This window comes from Mustelus asterias, chromosome 15 (assembly GCF_964213995.1).
Source record: "Mustelus asterias chromosome 15, sMusAst1.hap1.1, whole genome shotgun sequence".
Classification (NCBI taxonomy): Eukaryota; Metazoa; Chordata; class Chondrichthyes; order Carcharhiniformes; family Triakidae; genus Mustelus; species Mustelus asterias.
Genome location: NC_135815.1, coordinates 96,244,662 through 96,261,122, shown reverse-complemented (window position 1 = coordinate 96,261,122; position 16,461 = coordinate 96,244,662). Strand labels below are relative to the sequence as shown.

The following is a 16,461-nucleotide window of genomic DNA, read 5'->3' as shown; positions in this document are numbered from 1 at the left end:
ATTGGGTGTTGATGCTGGAGCAGTTGAGGTTAAATTTGAGTGATTGAGTTTTTTGTTTGCCACGTATCCCTGAATACCTGTGGTTGAGTTGGGTCACAGATTTAGCCATGAGCTTATGGAATGGCGGAACGGATTTGAGGGGCTGAAGGGTCTAACTCCAATTCCTCTGACCACAATTTGCTGTCACAATCTCCACCAAACTAATGGTTCTCACTGTTATTTATGCGCAGATGTAGCAGTGTAACTTCAGGCAAGGGGCAGATACATGGTTAAAGATGAAATATCAAACTGTGTGCGAATTTCATCTATACTGTTAGGTTTGCTAACAGCATCTTGCTGTCTGCATCCCACCCTCCCTCAGACTTTGGAATGGTGCGCGGTTGCTGCTCTCGTGCAGTGGATACAAACTAAACTCCCCACAGAAACCTTGTCCATTTTGGCCTTTGCACCATATCAATGTGATGAATAAATCCTCTGCCACTGAAAATTAACTCTTCGAAAGTGTGGAGTCTCATTCCTTCAGGTTTCAGTTGTTGTTGGAAATGTAAATTGTATGTTTACTTTTCTATTATCTGTTTTCTCTCTCTCTCTGTCCAATCATTCTTTCCCTCCCTTTTATTTCGCTTTCTGAAGCCGAATTGAAATCGCCCACCCTTTCTCAGCCCTTGCACAGTTAGTCGTGTTGAAAGATGGTGAATCAAAGGCGGTACTTGGTTACTTACCCTGTTTGTTTCAGTCCCTGATGCCCTGCTCCCCTCCCTGGGGTGATGTTATCAGTTTGCACTCACTTTGAGTTGTTGCCACGGCCAAAGAAATAATGCAAGATGAAACCTGCGAGGGCAAGTCTAGCTGACAGCAGACTTGCTGTTCACTCCTCCGTCAGATTCAGGCCTGAATCTAATTTCACCATGTTTATGTTCTCCTCTTGGTCGTGTTTTTTTTTTCTCTCTCTGAAAGCAGGGAAAATAAGCATTTTTAACTGCGACTCTGCCCGATCTAATCGCAATTCATTTTACTGCCCAGCTCGAGACCTGTGCCTGGGAGAGACACAAATTGCATAAATGAACGCAGATGTGATCTTGTTCCCAACATTCTTGGCAGATCGGTGAAATGTCTGCTTCCACTCATTTCTTCCTGTTAGTTGCTTTACAAGGACTGCCTCCCTATGCGCACATCTGTCAAGATGTATTTAGCAGAATCCATGGTGAAAGCCTGGAATCCATTCCGAAGAGTAACAGCCTATTTGACAAACAGTAAATGACTTCCTACACTTTAATCATTGGCCTGTTAACAAGTAACCACCTAAGGGCGCAAGTACAGTGGGAATTTTATGTTTCACAGAAGCCTTTCTGACTTGCCATTAAAACCTTAATTTTTTTTCTCTTTTCCCCCCCCCTCCAGATACAAATGATTGCAATCCGCACCCATGGTAAGTGAGGTTTTTACATATAGTCTTGCATTCTTTTGTGTGACTATAATGCCTCCGCGTCTAACACTTGACTTTCTGACTTCAAGTTACAACAGTGGGACTTGTGTGGACGGTGAAAACTGGTATCGCTGTGAGTGTGCGCCTGGTTTCGCGGGACCGGACTGCCGGATCAGTGAGTATTCGCAACGCCGCTTTGCTTTGTGGGGCTTGTTTTTCATTACCGAATCTGTTGATTGCATTAGCCACCAGCTGCCCTCTAAAACAGTGAGAGCAACAGTTGCTGAATGAGCTAAGCTCAAACCCCCCCCCCCCCCTTGTATTTGCATTGCATTCACTTACTAGCCGTTGAGTTATTTCATTACAATTGTGCTGTGGTCTTGGAGGTTAACCAACGCAGATTTTTTTAGCTCCAGAAGGGGAGGATAAAGCAGTTAACTGCGGGCCCATTTTTTTCAAATGTTGTTTGTCGGCAAGTCCACTATCCCATAAAAAAATTAAAGTTAGTGAGCATTTGGAAATGTGAGCAAGAATGTTCAGCATTGAGCTTTCAAAAGGCAAGATGTGCTTTGATTTGATTTATTATTGTCACATGTATTAGTATACAGTGAAAAGTATTGTTTCTTGCGTGCTACACAGACAAGGCATAGCGTACATGGGGGAGAAGGGGCAGAATGAATTGTTAGTCATTGCTAGGATATTTGATTTATTGTCACATGTATTAACATAGTGAAAAGTATTGTTTCTTGTGCACTATCCAGACAAAGCATACCGTTCATAGAGAAGGAGAGAGTGCAGAATGTAGTGTTAACAGTCATAGCTAGGATGTAAAGAACGATCAACTTAATGTGAGGTACGTCCATTCAAAAGTCTGACGGCAGCAGGGAAGAAGCTGTCCTTGAGTCGGTTGGTACGTAACCTCAGACATTTGTATCTTTTTCCTGACACAAGAAGGTGGAAGAGAGGAATGTCTGGGGTGCGTGGGGGTCCTTAATTATGCTGGCTGCTTTTCCAAGGCAGCAGGAAGTGTAGACAGTCAATGGATAGGACGTTGGTTTGCGTGATGGATTGGGCTACATTCGCGATTTTTTTGTAGTTCCTAGTGGTCTTGGTCAGAGCAGGAGCCCATACCAAGCTGTGATACAGCCAAAAACAAAATGCTTTCTCTGGTGCATCTGTAAAAGTTGCTCATCTCTCGGATGAAGGACTTGCAGTAGATCTGGGGGCATATGGATTCTCAATACATTGGATAATTTTACAGTGAATCTTGCTGGAAAGATCCAGGGGGTTAGTGTAGACTTGTTAGCAGTGTGGACACAAAACTTTGGTTTTTGGACAGGGCGGAGTTGCAATAATTGGCTGTTTCTCTGGCTGGTTGGAAGTGAACTGGCACAATCCCAAAAAATCTGTCAGTGCTAATCACTGTGCATGTTGGCACAGTGATTAGCACTGCTGTCTCAGCGTCAGGGACCTGGGTTCAATTCTGGCCTCGGATGACTATGTGGAGTTTGCACGTTCTCTCCATGTCTGGGTGGGTTTCCTCTGAGTGCTCCGGTTTCCTCCCGCAGTCCAAAGATGAGCAGGTTAGTCGGATTGGCTAAATTGCTCTTTATTCCCAAGTTCTATGGGTTTCGATATTAGCGGGATAGATGTGTGGGGTTACAAGGGGGAGGGTACGTGCCCTTTTGGAGAGTCGCTGCAGACCTGATGGGCCAAATGGTCTTATCTGCACTGTGGGGATTCTGACTCTATGAATCTTAAATAGCCAGTCTGTCAATGCCGCAGTGGCACTTGGAGCTAAAGGAGGACGTGGGTTAGTGGGGAATGAGGAGACAGGTGCAGTTTAACCTGGTTCAGTTAAATATTTTGTTGAGTTGTATTTATTGTGCCACACTCTGAGCAAGCGAGTTTTCTGTAATCAAACATTTGCTTAACTAAAAGTTGTGTTAATTGTGACCTCAGTTTCTGTGATAATACTATACTGAGCAGCTTTAACACTCCGCTCCGGGGCACATTGCTTTGCCAGTCACCATGAGTTTGCAGACGCCGTTTTGGACTCTGCCCTTTGCTGGTTATCACTTCCAACGATTCACAGTGCCCCGCCGTGGCATGTTACACGACAAGAATCGTGCCAAGTACGCCACTAAAGGGCTAGGTAATCAAAGTGGATGTTTTAATCATAGAATCCCGACAGCGCAGAAGCAGGCCGTTCGGCCCATCGAGTCTGGACTGACTCTCCGATAAGAGCATCTTACCCAGGCCCTATCCCTGTAACCCCACGTATTTACCCAGCTAATCCACCCAACCTACACATCTTGGGACACTAAGGGGAACTTTAGCATGGCCAACCACCTAACCAGCACATCTTTCGGGACTGTGGGGGAAGCCGGAGAAAACCCATGCAGACACGGGGAGAAAGTGCAGATTCCACACAGTCACCCAAGGTCAGGAATCGAACCCAGGACCCTGGCGCAGTGAGGCAGCCTGGCATGGTGGGACAGTGGTTTTACTGTGTTTTACTTGATGTTTAAGTTGTTGGTGATATTTCATTCTGCTAGTTTTTTTTGTGGGGGCGGGGGGGAGGGATAAAAAACCATTCTCTGCCCTCCTTGTTGGATTTATCCAGTTGAATGGTTTGAGTCCTGCAGACCCAAGAAGTCCCAGGTCTAACTGTTGGACTCTGAGTTAGTCGATCCCTAATGGGGGCTGGGTGTTATTTGGCCCCTGTAGAGATTCCTGCGGCTAATTTGCTCCCAGACTCTGCCCCCTCCCTCTGCTGTTTTGTGGCATTGCAGTTATTAGCTAAAACTTCAAGTTGTGATGCCACTAGTCAATTAGGCTGCTGATCTTAACAGTGTTACTCACACTGTTGTACCAGAGGCTCAAGGTTCCTGTTGAATGTACCTGGACGGCAAGTTATCACCTTCGGGGGTGGGGGGGGAGAGATTTGAAACCAAATATTCCTTTTGGCTGATTTCCATTTCTTGGTGGTCTTGCGTGCCAGTCAGGTTGCAGTCGAGACCATCACAGGTTTATGGGGTGGGTGACTGTGTGGAGTCTGCACGTTCTCCCTGTGGGTTTGCTCCAGTTTCCTCCCACAGTCTGAGATGTGCTGGTTAGGCGCATTGGCCATGCTAAATTCTTCCTCGGTGTACCCGAACAGGTGCTGGAGTGTGGTGACTAGGGGATTTTCACAGAAACTTCATTGCAGTGTTAATGTAAGCCTACTTGTGACTAATAAATTTGATGCAAGGACACCAGTCTTTTTGGATGAATTTCAAAAGTGCATCTTTCTGTTTAATGTTGGCCTGATCTCCTTTATAGGGTGACGTGGTGATACAGTGGTTAGCACTGCTGCCTCACAGCGCCAGGGACCCAGGTTCGATTCCAGTCTCTGGTCACTCTGTCTGTCTGTGCGGAGTTTGCTCGTTCTCCCCCCCCCGTGTCTGTGTGGGTTTCCTCCCACACTCCAAAGATGTGCAGATTAGGTTGATGATTTCGCCCTCAGTGATGAGGATAGGGTCCGAGTGGGATTGTTGTCAGGGGATAGGGCCTGGGTGGGATTGTTGTCGGTGGAGGCTCGATGGGCCAAATGGCCTCCTGCATTGTAGGGAATCTATGAAATGAGATTCTAACCAAATGTGAGTTTAAGTTTCGAGCGAGACAGACATTTGAGCCGCACCATTTGTTTGTTTAATGAAAAATGCTGGATAAACTCAGCAGGTCAGTCAGCAACTGTGGAGGGAGAAAGTGTTAATATTTCAGGGCAGAATGGTGCTTTTTGTGAAATGCTTTGGTCTCACAGTGAAATGATTCCCTTTTCAGACATCAATGAGTGTCAGTCTTCCCCCTGTGCTTACGGGGCTACATGTGTGGACGAGATCAATGGCTATCGCTGCATCTGTCCTCCGGGTCGCAGTGGGCTCCGATGCCAAGAAGGTAAAACCCGTCTCCGGGCGTGTTGGGTTTAAAGGTGTTGGATACATATCCCATGGATACAGAAAGTGTTTCAGGTGGTTAAAGGGTTTTCTAGGCTAGACAGAAACAAATGCAGAGCGGAGGGGTTTGACACTAAAATGAGAGCCCGCCCATCCATGAGGTGAAGCAGTTGGCGGAAGGGCTAATGGAAATCTAGAACTCCCCCATTAGTTATTGAGGCTGAGGGCGTGAGAGGGACGAATTGACGGAGCGGTTCATTTCGGGTAAGGATCTTCCACTAGTTGTTGATGGGTGGGTGAGGTTATTGAGTTTTTCAAAGGGAATTATTTTCGGGTAAGGATTTTGAGGGTTACAGAAGCCAGACAGGCCAATGGAATTGAGATGCTGATGGGAAAACAGGAGCAGGAAGGGGTAGGCCATTTGGCTCATTGAGCTCGATCTGCTATTCAGTACATAATACTTGGCCCCAAATTCACTTTCTCCCATGATCTTGATACAGGGCAGGACAGGTTGGAAGGGCTGAATGGTCTGTTCTTGGCCTGGCATCTAATCACATTTTTCCACACCCAGCTATATTTTTACTCCCACTGGCAAGACCCTGATGCATTTCGAGTTTAACGTAACCAACTTCCTTGTACGTAGAATGATTTTAATGTTCTCTAAACTTGCTGTTGTGATGTAGTTTTGACTGTTGAGTTGGGGCACTAAGAAGTTCTGAATTAGACTTTGCAAAATGTCTGAGACTTTTCAAGGCTTGTTTTTTCAAGTTCTGTGGTTTTAATGTCAATCTCTGTCCACGTGGAGAGGCTGTTTCCACTAGTGGGAGAGACTAGAACTCGAGGGCGTAGCCTCAGAGTGAAGGGACGCTCCTTTAAAACTGAGATGAGGAGGAATTTCTTCAGCCAGAGGGTGATAAATCTGTGAAACTTGTTGCCACAGAGGGCTGTGGAGGCCAGGTCATTGAGTGTCTTTAAGACCGAGATAGATGGGTTCTTGATTGGTAAGGGGATCAAGGGTTACGGGTGAAGACAGGAGAATGGGAATGAGAATCATATCAGCCACGATTGAATGGCAGAGCAGATTCAAATAGCCTAATTCTGCTCCTATATCTTATGGTCTTGTGCAGTTACAGGGAGAGCTTGCATCCTGAAAGATAGTGTTGCATCGCATGGAGCCAAGTGGGAAGAAGATTGCAATGGATGCCAGTGTCATAACGGCAGGGTTACCTGCACAAAGGTATGATAAACGCAACACTGCACTCAACTCTGAAAATGAAGTTGTTTTCTAAAGTAAAAGTCAATTAATTGAAAACAGAATTATTGAATGATTGCTGTAAAGAGGATGCACTGTTGAAGCATTTTTCCCCTTGTATTCACCAGGGCAGTGTGTTAAATCTCAAACTATCACAACAGTTTATACTACAGGAGACACTGTCTGCTTGAAAAGTCAATCTAGGTTTAGCGGGGGAGCAGGATGGTGGGAGAGGAAGGGGACAGAAGTGAAGGCTATCTTAGATTTGGCTCCTTCTATGCATCATTGTGTTTGCATCATTGAACATTGATACAATTCTGCCATTGGGATGAAGGAGTGACTTTAGCAACCTGAAATGGGAGACTGGCCTACACCATGACGGTCAAAGTGTAATATCATAGGATCCTGACAGTGCAGAAGAGGCCATTCGGCCCATCGAGTCTGCACCGACTCTCTGCTGGTATTTTACCCAGCCCTATCTCCATGGCACATTTGCCATGGCTAATCCATTTAACCTACACATATTTGGACATTAAGGCAATTTAGCATGGCCAATCCACCTAAACTCACATCTTTGGACTGTGACAGAAAATATCTAAGGACTATTAACCAGGGATGTTGGAGTGTAAAATAAGTGTGATGGTTGCAGGATCAATGGATCTAATTTGAAACCAAGTTGGTGATAGGGATTTATAAGGCATGACTCAATGTTCATCTCTGTTGATCTCTGCTAACCATATTTTATCAGTTGTCTAACACATTTTGCATATTCAAGCTTGTGGTTCACGGAATCATAGAATCCCTGCAGTGCAGAAGGAAGCTATTCAGCCCATCAAGTCTGCACTGACCACAATCCCACCCAGACCCTATCCCCATACCCCATGCATTTACCCTAGCTAGTCTCCCTGACACTAAGGGGCAGTTTAGCATGGCCAATCCACCTAACCTGCACATCTTTCAGACTGGGAGGAAACCGGAGCACCTGGAGGAAACCCACGCAGACACAGGGAGAACGTGCAAACTCCACACAGACAGTGACCCAAGCTGGGAATCGAACCCATGTCCTGATGCTGTAAGGCAGCAGTGTTAACCACTGTGCCACCCCGCCACTCCAAAGAAGGTTTGAGAGGACATTTGATCGAGATATTCACCATCATGAGGGGGCAGAGTAGATGGGGAGAAACTCTTCTCGTTGGAGGGCATAGATTTAAGATAATTGGCAGAGGAAGCAATGCTGACATGAGGGAAAACGTTTTCATCCAACATCTGGTTAGCAACTGGAATTGTTTGATTAGTAAGAGGGCCGGGGTTATGGGGAAAAGGCTGTAGAATGGGGATGAGAAAAATATCAGCCATGATTGAATGGCGGAGCAGACTTGATGGGCTGAATGGCCTAATTCTGCTTCTGTGTCTTATGGAATGCACCCACCTGAGTTGTGATGGAGATGGGATGAATTGAAGCTTTCAAAAATAATTGAATTAGTATGCAAAAAGAAAATGATTGCTGAACTATAAAGAAAAGGCCCAGGTGGCGCGAGGTGAATTGCTTCTTTAGACAGCCAGCAGTGTCACGATGGTCCGAATGGCCTCATTCTGTGCTGTAACCATTGTGAAATTAAGTGGCGATCTGTTGAGTTGATGGGTGTTTTTATTTATAGAATCTTTTACTCAGCAGTTGGTGAGATTTTATTTTTCAAGAAGTTTTTGAGGAGCCTGTTTTTAAAAATACTGCACCAAGGTCCAGAAATTATTCCTGAGGAATGCTTTGAGAACAGACTCACTATCAAATGGATAATGAATCAATTCTGTCCTGTAGATGTGGTGTGGACCTAAACCTTGCAGAGTTCACGGGAAAGGCCATGGTGGCTGCCCAGCATGGCAAACCTGCCTCCCTATCCAGGAGGACCGCTGCTTTGTTCCTCCATGTGTGGGCTTGGGGGAATGCTCATCTGGTGAGCCGACAAAAACCAGATGTCAGCCAAATGTGGATTACCTCGACAGTACTTGTGCCAAGATCACACTCGCTATCAACAAGGAGATGCTTCGACCGGTATGTGAGAGGATATTCTTTCTTTCTTTCACGGGGTGTGGGTGTCGCTGGCAAGGCCAGCGTTTACTGATCATAGAAACTAGAAACAGGAGTAGGCCATTCGGCCCTTCGAACCTGCTCCATCATTCATTGTGATCATGGCTGATATTCTGATTCCCCCTTCTCCTCTTTCCTCCTCCCCGCCCCCCCAATATCCCTTTATCCCCAAGAGCTGTATCTAATTTCCTCTTGAAATCACACAATCACCTCAAGCTCTCCTAAAAGTGATGATGAGCTACAATTGAATATCATCGATATAAAAACAAAATCCTGCGGATGCTGGAATTTGAAACCGAAAAATGCTGGAAAATCTTAGCAGATCTGACAGCATCTGTGGAGAGTGTGGAGCCAACATTGAGTCTAGATGACCCTTCGCCAGAGTTCTGATGAAGGGTCATTTGGACTCCATGTTGGCTCCACACTCGCGACAGATGCTGTCAGATCTGCTGAGATTTTCCAGCATTTTTCTGTTTTCATAGAATCCTACAGTGCAGAAGGAGGCCATTTGGCCTATTGAGTCTGCACTGACCACAATCCCATCCAGGTCCTATCCCCATAACCCCATGCGTTTACTCTAGCTAGTCCCCCTAACACTAAGGGGCAATTTAGCATGATCAATCAACCTAACTCGCGCTTCTTTGGTCTGTGGGAGGAAACAGACTGCAGGAAGTCTGCAGACTGCAGGAAACCCACGGGGAGAACGTGCAAACTCCACACAGTGACCCAAGCTGGGAATTGAACCCAGGTCCCTGGCGCTGTGAGGCAGCAGTGCTAACCACTGTGCCACCCATTTTATTTTTCAGTTGAATATAACTGAATGCCTTCCTGGGCCATTTCAGAGAGCAGTTAAGAATCAAATCATATTAACATTGGTCTGGAATGTCATGCGGGCCAGACTGGGTTAGGATGGCAGATTTCCTTCCCTAAAGAAGATGAATGAACAAGAGGTTTTTACGGCCAATTCATTAGTTTGATGGCCATCATTAGATATTTAATCCTTGGTATTCTGGGGAATGTTACTGACTGATTTTGATTGAATTTGTCCATTTTAGCTGCGGGAAAGATTTACCTGGTATTATTGTAGTTTGATTTGTTTGCTTTTAGGGTGTTACCATTGAACAGATTTGCACGGAACTGAGGCATCTGCAGATTTTGCGCAACCTTTCAGTGGAATATTCGCTTTATCTCATTTGTGAGAAAACCCATTCGGCTGCTAATGAGATTAATGTGGCAATAGTAAGTATCTTCCTGCAGTATTTAAAAAGTTTCAAACAGACCTGGTGTTAATAAGATCAGGTTGAAAAGATTCATTTAAGGCGGTGCTTGATGAACCCAAACCAAAGCCTCTTCTGTTAGATGTGATTCCACGATTGGGCTGCACTTGCTGAACAATCCTGAGTAAGCTAATAGCTGCACTAACATACCAGTCATTAGTCGAGCTCATAACATGGTTTTATTCTTTTATGGGACATGGGTGTCACTGGCTGGCCAGCATTTATTGCCCATCCCTAGTTGTCTGAGGGCAGTTGAGAGTCAACCACATTGCTGTGGCTCTGGAGTCACATGTAGGCCAGACCAGGTAAGGATGGCAAATTTCCTTCCCTAAAGGACATTAGTGAACCAGATGGGTTTTTCCGACAATCGGCAATGATTTCATGGTCATCAGTAGATTCTTAATTCCAGATATTTTTTTATTGAATTCAAATTCCACCATCTGTCGTGGCGGGATTCGAACCCGGGTCCCCAGAATATTAGCTGAGTTTCTGGGTTAATAGCCTAGTGAGGATACTACTAGGCCACTGCCTCCCCTCAATTATGCTTTCAAGAAGCCACATACATTCATACACAGGGACCCCTTCTCTGCTCACTGAAAGGAATAATTTCAAGCCTTGCATCATTTTTAAATGATCCTGGAGTTTGAGGAGCTCATAGTTAACCTGTTGTGTTCTCCATGGCAATGCCTCGGCCAATGTATCACCACCTTTTCCTCCAGTGTAAATGGTTGTGATTGTTTGAAATTTGGCATTCTTGCATTTGTCCTGTTGAGTACAAGATGAAAAGCTTCGGCGATGTGTCTCTGCAGCAATGTAAAACTTCTTTTAACTCTTCTTACCAACCCCCCCTCCCCCTACTCTGCAGTCGGTGGAAAATTCACTCAAGGGAAAGAATCCAATGAAAGATATAACAGAAAAAATTACAGACGTCATTAGTAAACCCGATGGAAACAACTCGCTTCTTGCAGCTATTGCGGAGGTTCGAGTCCAGACAATACACGAACCACTCAAGCCAGGTAAGACCCAACTTTTAAGAAAAAGAGCAGAGCTCTGAGTTTGGGCTGTCTGAAGTGTTTTCCTGCAAGAATGGGGGCCAATAAACGGTGGCACCAATCTGGGTTGCTGTCGTGCTTGCTGACAGTTTTAGATTGGAGTTGGGTATCTTTGTTTGTTCATTCGTGGGACATGGGCATTGCTAGCTGGCCAGCATTTATTGCCCATCCCTAGTTTCCCTGGAGAAGGTCTGCTGCAAACAGATGTTCTACACACAACCCATCTTGGTGCCTAGGGCAACATGACCCAACATCTGTTGGGCAAATGTGGTTCTGTATACACGGAATCATTCAAACGCACTGTTACCAACGCCACATCCTAATGTGTTTTCACTCTCCCTTTTTCTCTCCCTATTCGCTCCTCGCCCTAGCCATCTTCTCCTGTCCAAAACAAAAGTGGTTTTTTTTTTTGCTTTCTGTAACCAACATTAGGGTGACCAGCACCAGAATGTTACTTTCTCATTGCACAGTCCCCCTGTTAGGGCAGCTTGGTGGCACAATGGTTAGCACTGCTGCCTCACAGTGCCAGGTTCGATTCCTGGCTTGGGTCACTGTCTGTGTGGAGTTTGCACATTCTCCTGGTGTCTGCATGGATTTCCTACGGGTGCTCCAGTTTCCTCCCACAGATATGCTCGTTGGGTGCATTGGCCAAGCTAAATTCTCCCTCGGTGTACCCGAACCGGCACCAGAGTGTAGTGACTGGGGGATTTTCGCAGTAACTTCATTGCAGTGTTATTGTAAGCCTATTTGTGACACTAATAAATAAACTTCTTTAAACTTTTAAAACGTTGTAGCGATTGAGCTTGCTTGGCCATTTCGGAGGGCATATTACTGTGGCTCTGGAGACACATGTAGGCCAGACCAGGTAAGGACAGCAGATTTCTTTCCCTAAAGGGCATTAGTGAGCCAGATGGGTTTTCCGATAATCAACAATGGTTTCATGGTCATCAGTAGATTCTTTAATTCCAAATTTTTAAAATTGAATTCAAATTCCACCATGTGCCGTGGCGGGATTCAAACCCAGGTCCCCAGAATATTAACTGAGTTTTTGGATTAATAGTCTAGCGATAATGCCACTAGGCCATCGCCTCCCCAGTTGCCACTTGTGGTTGAGTTGCACCAACTCGGTGACTGAAATCGGTTCTGGTCATAGTAGAGGTTTACAACATGGAAACAGGCCCTTTGGCCCAAATTGTTTATGCCATCCTTTTTTTAACCACTAAGCTAGTCCCAATTGCTGGCATTTGGCCCATATCCCTCAATAACCATCTTACCCATGTAACTATCTAAACGCTTTTTAAAAGACAAAATTATAGCCGCCTCCACTGCTACCTCTGGCTGCTCGTTCCAGACACTCAACACCCTCCGTGGAAAAAATTGCCCCTCTGGACCCTTTTGTATCTCTCCCTTCTCACCTTAAACCTATGCCCTCTAGTTTTAGACTCTCCTACCTTTGGGAAAAGATGTTGACTGATCTATGAGTCACTGATCTGGAATTAAGAATCTATTGATGATCATGAAACCATGGTTAATTATCGGAGAATCCCATCTGGTTTACTAATGTCCTTTAGGGGTGGAAATCTGCTGTCCTTACCTGGTCTGGCCTACATGTGACTCCAGAGCTGATCTATGCCCCTTATTATTTTATAGACCTCTATAAGATCACCCCTAAGTCTCCTTCACTCCAGGGGTGAGAGAGTCCCAGTTTATCCAGCCTCATAACTCAATTGGTTTCCGTGGCTGCGTCTTCCAGCGACGGCTTTGGGAATCTCCTTTCCACTTGTGCTGCTATCCTCACTCGTGTTCTTTCTCGTGTTCCAGACTTCCTGGTGCCCCTGCTGAGCTCCGTCATCACGGTGGTTTGGATTTGTTGCTTTGCCACGCTGTTTTTCTGGTGGATTCGCCGGCGGAGGAAACGCAGCAGCCCTACCCCCACGGCGTCCTCCGACACCACAAACAATGTGCGCGAGCAGCTGCATCAGATAAAGAACCCCATCGAGAAGCACGGGATGAATAGTGCGGCTGGCAAAGACTATGAAAACAAAAATTCGAAAATTGCCAAAATAAGGACGCATAACGCAGAGCTAGAAGAAGTGGATGTAGATAAGCACCAGCAGAAGACGAGGTTTTCCAAGCAGCCCGCGTACACACTGGTAGACAGGGATGAAAAGTTGGCGCAAGGCACTCCGACAAAGAGTCCGAATTGGACAAATAAACAAGACAACAGAGACTTGGAGAGTGCACAGAGCTTGAGTCACATGGAATATATTGTATAGCAGTGTGCCTATTTAATAAATGATGGACAGCCTTTCTGCTACCCTTTAAAAGGCTCAAGTCATAGTTCCGAAATTGTTCTGTAATATTTTTTTTGAGTGTAAAAGGGTTATCATCGACAAAAGAATCCCTGCGTTAGTTCAAGTTGAAACAAACTGGCTTACTGAGGCATTGATAGTTGCTGTGGTTAGGCTGAGATTACTTCAGGCTTCACCTCACCTCTTGCGCTAAACTAGTCAAAGTGCCCCCAATGTGAGTTCGGTTACTGTTGTTGATGCGTTGCTGAACCAATTTAAATCGCGGTCGAATTAGAATTCCTCTCTTTTCAAAACAGTGGTAGGTGTTTTTTTTTTGCCCGCTCCCAGTTTAACTTAAGATGGTGAATTTTTATTTATTTTTTACTGGCTCAACAATCTCTCTTTCAGTATTGTTTAAGTTGTGTATAATAGGGTTTGACTTTTTTGTTAGTCTAGTTTTGTAAGTGCCTACGCAGCTGGAAACCACAGCAATCATCAACACCCGAGATGATTTTTCTTTTTGTCGGAGTTGGGGGGGGTGGGGTATACAATGTCAGCAGTTGCTGTTCAGATGAAGAATTTAATTAAAAGAGGCCAAGTGTTTATGATTTTTGTATAAATGTAAATACTTTTTTAATTAATCGCTGTGTATATTTGATTTAATAACTTAAATAATCAAGAGCCTTATACCATTCCTTTTATTTATATGTACGTTTAGATTTGAAGGTTTTTTGATAGCTTTGTAAGCTTATGGCTCCTTTATTTTTGAATTGTTTCTTTCCGTTTCCGTAAAAGTTGCCTTCATGCCAAATTTGAGGTGTGTCTAGATGCCGGTAGATTATTTTATAGCACTAGCGATGGCCTTGTGCCTTGGAACTGTTTTTTTTTTGTACATTGTCAGACATTCTGGATCAGTTTCTATAGTATCACTTCAAGCTCTTTCGGCCAGGATTACTACTATTATATACATCAAACTGAGATGAGCAGAGAGCATGAGATTAGAATGCTTTGATATTTGCTGCTTCAGAATTTAAAACATTTGAGTGACAAGCAGACAAAATACACTCTGTAAGGGAACAAATTAACCTATTTACTTTTGTGTAACTGAAATGTGAGTGGTTGCATGTACTTTAAAAAAAATAAAAAAAATTACATTGAATATCTCTAGATAGTGCATTTTGAATTTTAAAAGAAGCACGGCACAACATTTGTTTTGTAAATCCTGATCTTTTCACCCTGGATATAAATATTGAACCACTTGTAGATTTGATTTTTTTTTGTAATAACATACCTGCATTTAGGAAGTATTCTAATAATAAGCTAGCTGTTCAATACTTGAATGGTAGATTTTTCCAGTGAGATCACTATGTAGAAATGCCAAATTTCTCGGCTTACCTTAGCCGAGCGAACCCCCAAGTGCTTCTGCAGAGCATAAACTATACTGAAATGGAAAGGGCTCTTAAATATGGTAATCTCATTGGTAAAACCTTGATGTTTTCTTGTGTATTGTGGCATTAGTGTTATATGAACATGAGGATGCATCTAATTGTGTTGCTCCTGGCAATAAATTTTGGAAATATTTATTAAATATTTTGATACAACAAATGTACTCCTGTTGTGTGCTTTCTTTTTCCAGACTTGCATGCACTACCATAATTTCGGAAAAACCTGAGCGTCCCATGATCGGGTCTAAAGCGTGCTCCTTTTGGTGTTTTATCCCGTAATGTTTCTCCTGGCGAGATTATGGAAGCAGCATTGATAACGGGTTGGTTTTTGGGGGGGGGGGGGGGGGTGGGGTACCTCCTTTGAGATCCGAGAGACTGACTTGTACAGTACACTTACAACTAACTCTCTTGTTTTTGAGAGCTGTGATGTATCTTGTGGTTGGTAAAATTGCTTGAATATTAGTAATGCCAAGCTTTTTGAGTGATTTTGGTGACTTGCTTTGTAAATTTTCTGCAAATCTTTTCTCCAATTGCGCACCCTCGCATGGACTGCTGACGGTTGTTGGTCTCTTGGCCAACTGGACGGAGAGGACTGGCACCACTTCGATGTGAGCAAGAAGCTCCATTACTGCAGGTAGCAGCCCAGTGTCCCTTTCTAGGCTGCCTGCCAGAATTCTTCTGTTGAGTCGCACGGTAGCCGGTTTGAGAGAGACTACTTTTCCACAATTTGGTTCGCCGTTTCATGAATGTTTTGTTGAGCAACTTTGTATGTTAGTTTCAAGTTCTTGCTGTCCAGTTTGTAACAATCGCTACTTGCCGACTGCGTTTAATTCTGTAACATGTCTGTACACTGTGACTCTTTGTGCCCATTTACCAGGAAGAAAAATCCCAATAAAAAAAGTTTTGAACAGAAATAGTCCTGATTTTTAATGGAAGATTTTTGCTCATCACTCAGCTTGCCCATTGCTTTTGACTTCATGCTTGCTTGCTGGGGTGGGGGCGGCCAGGTAGGGGAAGAAAGAGATCTAGAACTGTTTTGAACAAACTGCTCCTATATTCTAGCAATTCAAAAACATTTAATGAGGGAATGACAGCCGTTTTCCTGGTCCGGATTGGCCAACTATACTGATTTACATTGGATGAAATCTGTGCCTGCTCCCACGACCAGATAGATTTGGAATAATGGGCGTGGCAGAATAAAATGGCTGCTCATCACTTGTTTAGTGCAACATGAGGTAATATGTTGTACTAGAGATGACCAACCTGCTTGATGGGCTGAATGGACCCTTCCCATGGTACGTCACGCTGAGATTTTCCATCAAGACTTAAGGTGCTGTTTGATAGTCCGAGTGCTGTAACCTGGGGGTGGGGGAAGTGGTTATTTGTTGCTATATTTTGTATTTCTCCCAATCTGCGTTTTAATTTAGAAACTATTTTTGTTTTTGCTGCATTAATGCTTTACAAGGGCCTGTTCATCACTGCACAAGACTGGAGGACTTTTGCTAGCCTCTTAGTTGTCGTGTGCCCTCCCCTCTCTCAACCATTTTAAGCCCATTAATTTGATATTTGTTCACAGTTGGGAGAAATGAAAGTTGTCAGTTGATTCACATGTAGAGTCCTGGCCGCGCTATTAAAGGCATTTGCCTTTTAACCTATGGTCTTGAGTTGGAATCTTGATGGTAGAATTTAGACTG

General features: G+C 44.4%; 1 protein-coding gene across 1 annotated transcript in view; it reads left to right on the top strand.

Annotated features, from left to right (window-relative positions):
* Positions 1–15,672, top strand: part of jag1b (jagged canonical Notch ligand 1b) — a 65,184-nt gene extending 49,512 nt beyond the window's left edge. Inside the window, exons 19-26 of the mRNA XM_078230345.1 lie at positions 1,402–1,429; positions 1,516–1,601; positions 5,252–5,365; positions 6,492–6,601; positions 8,433–8,666; positions 9,810–9,941; positions 10,845–10,995; positions 12,853–15,672. Coding sequence (XP_078086471.1) covers positions 1,402–1,429; positions 1,516–1,601; positions 5,252–5,365; positions 6,492–6,601; positions 8,433–8,666; positions 9,810–9,941; positions 10,845–10,995; positions 12,853–13,307 — 1,310 coding nt within the window. The 3' untranslated portion in view covers positions 13,308–15,672. The remainder of the gene's footprint in view (positions 1–1,401; positions 1,430–1,515; positions 1,602–5,251; positions 5,366–6,491; positions 6,602–8,432; positions 8,667–9,809; positions 9,942–10,844; positions 10,996–12,852) is intronic.
* The last annotated feature ends 789 nt before the right edge of the window (positions 15,673–16,461 follow it).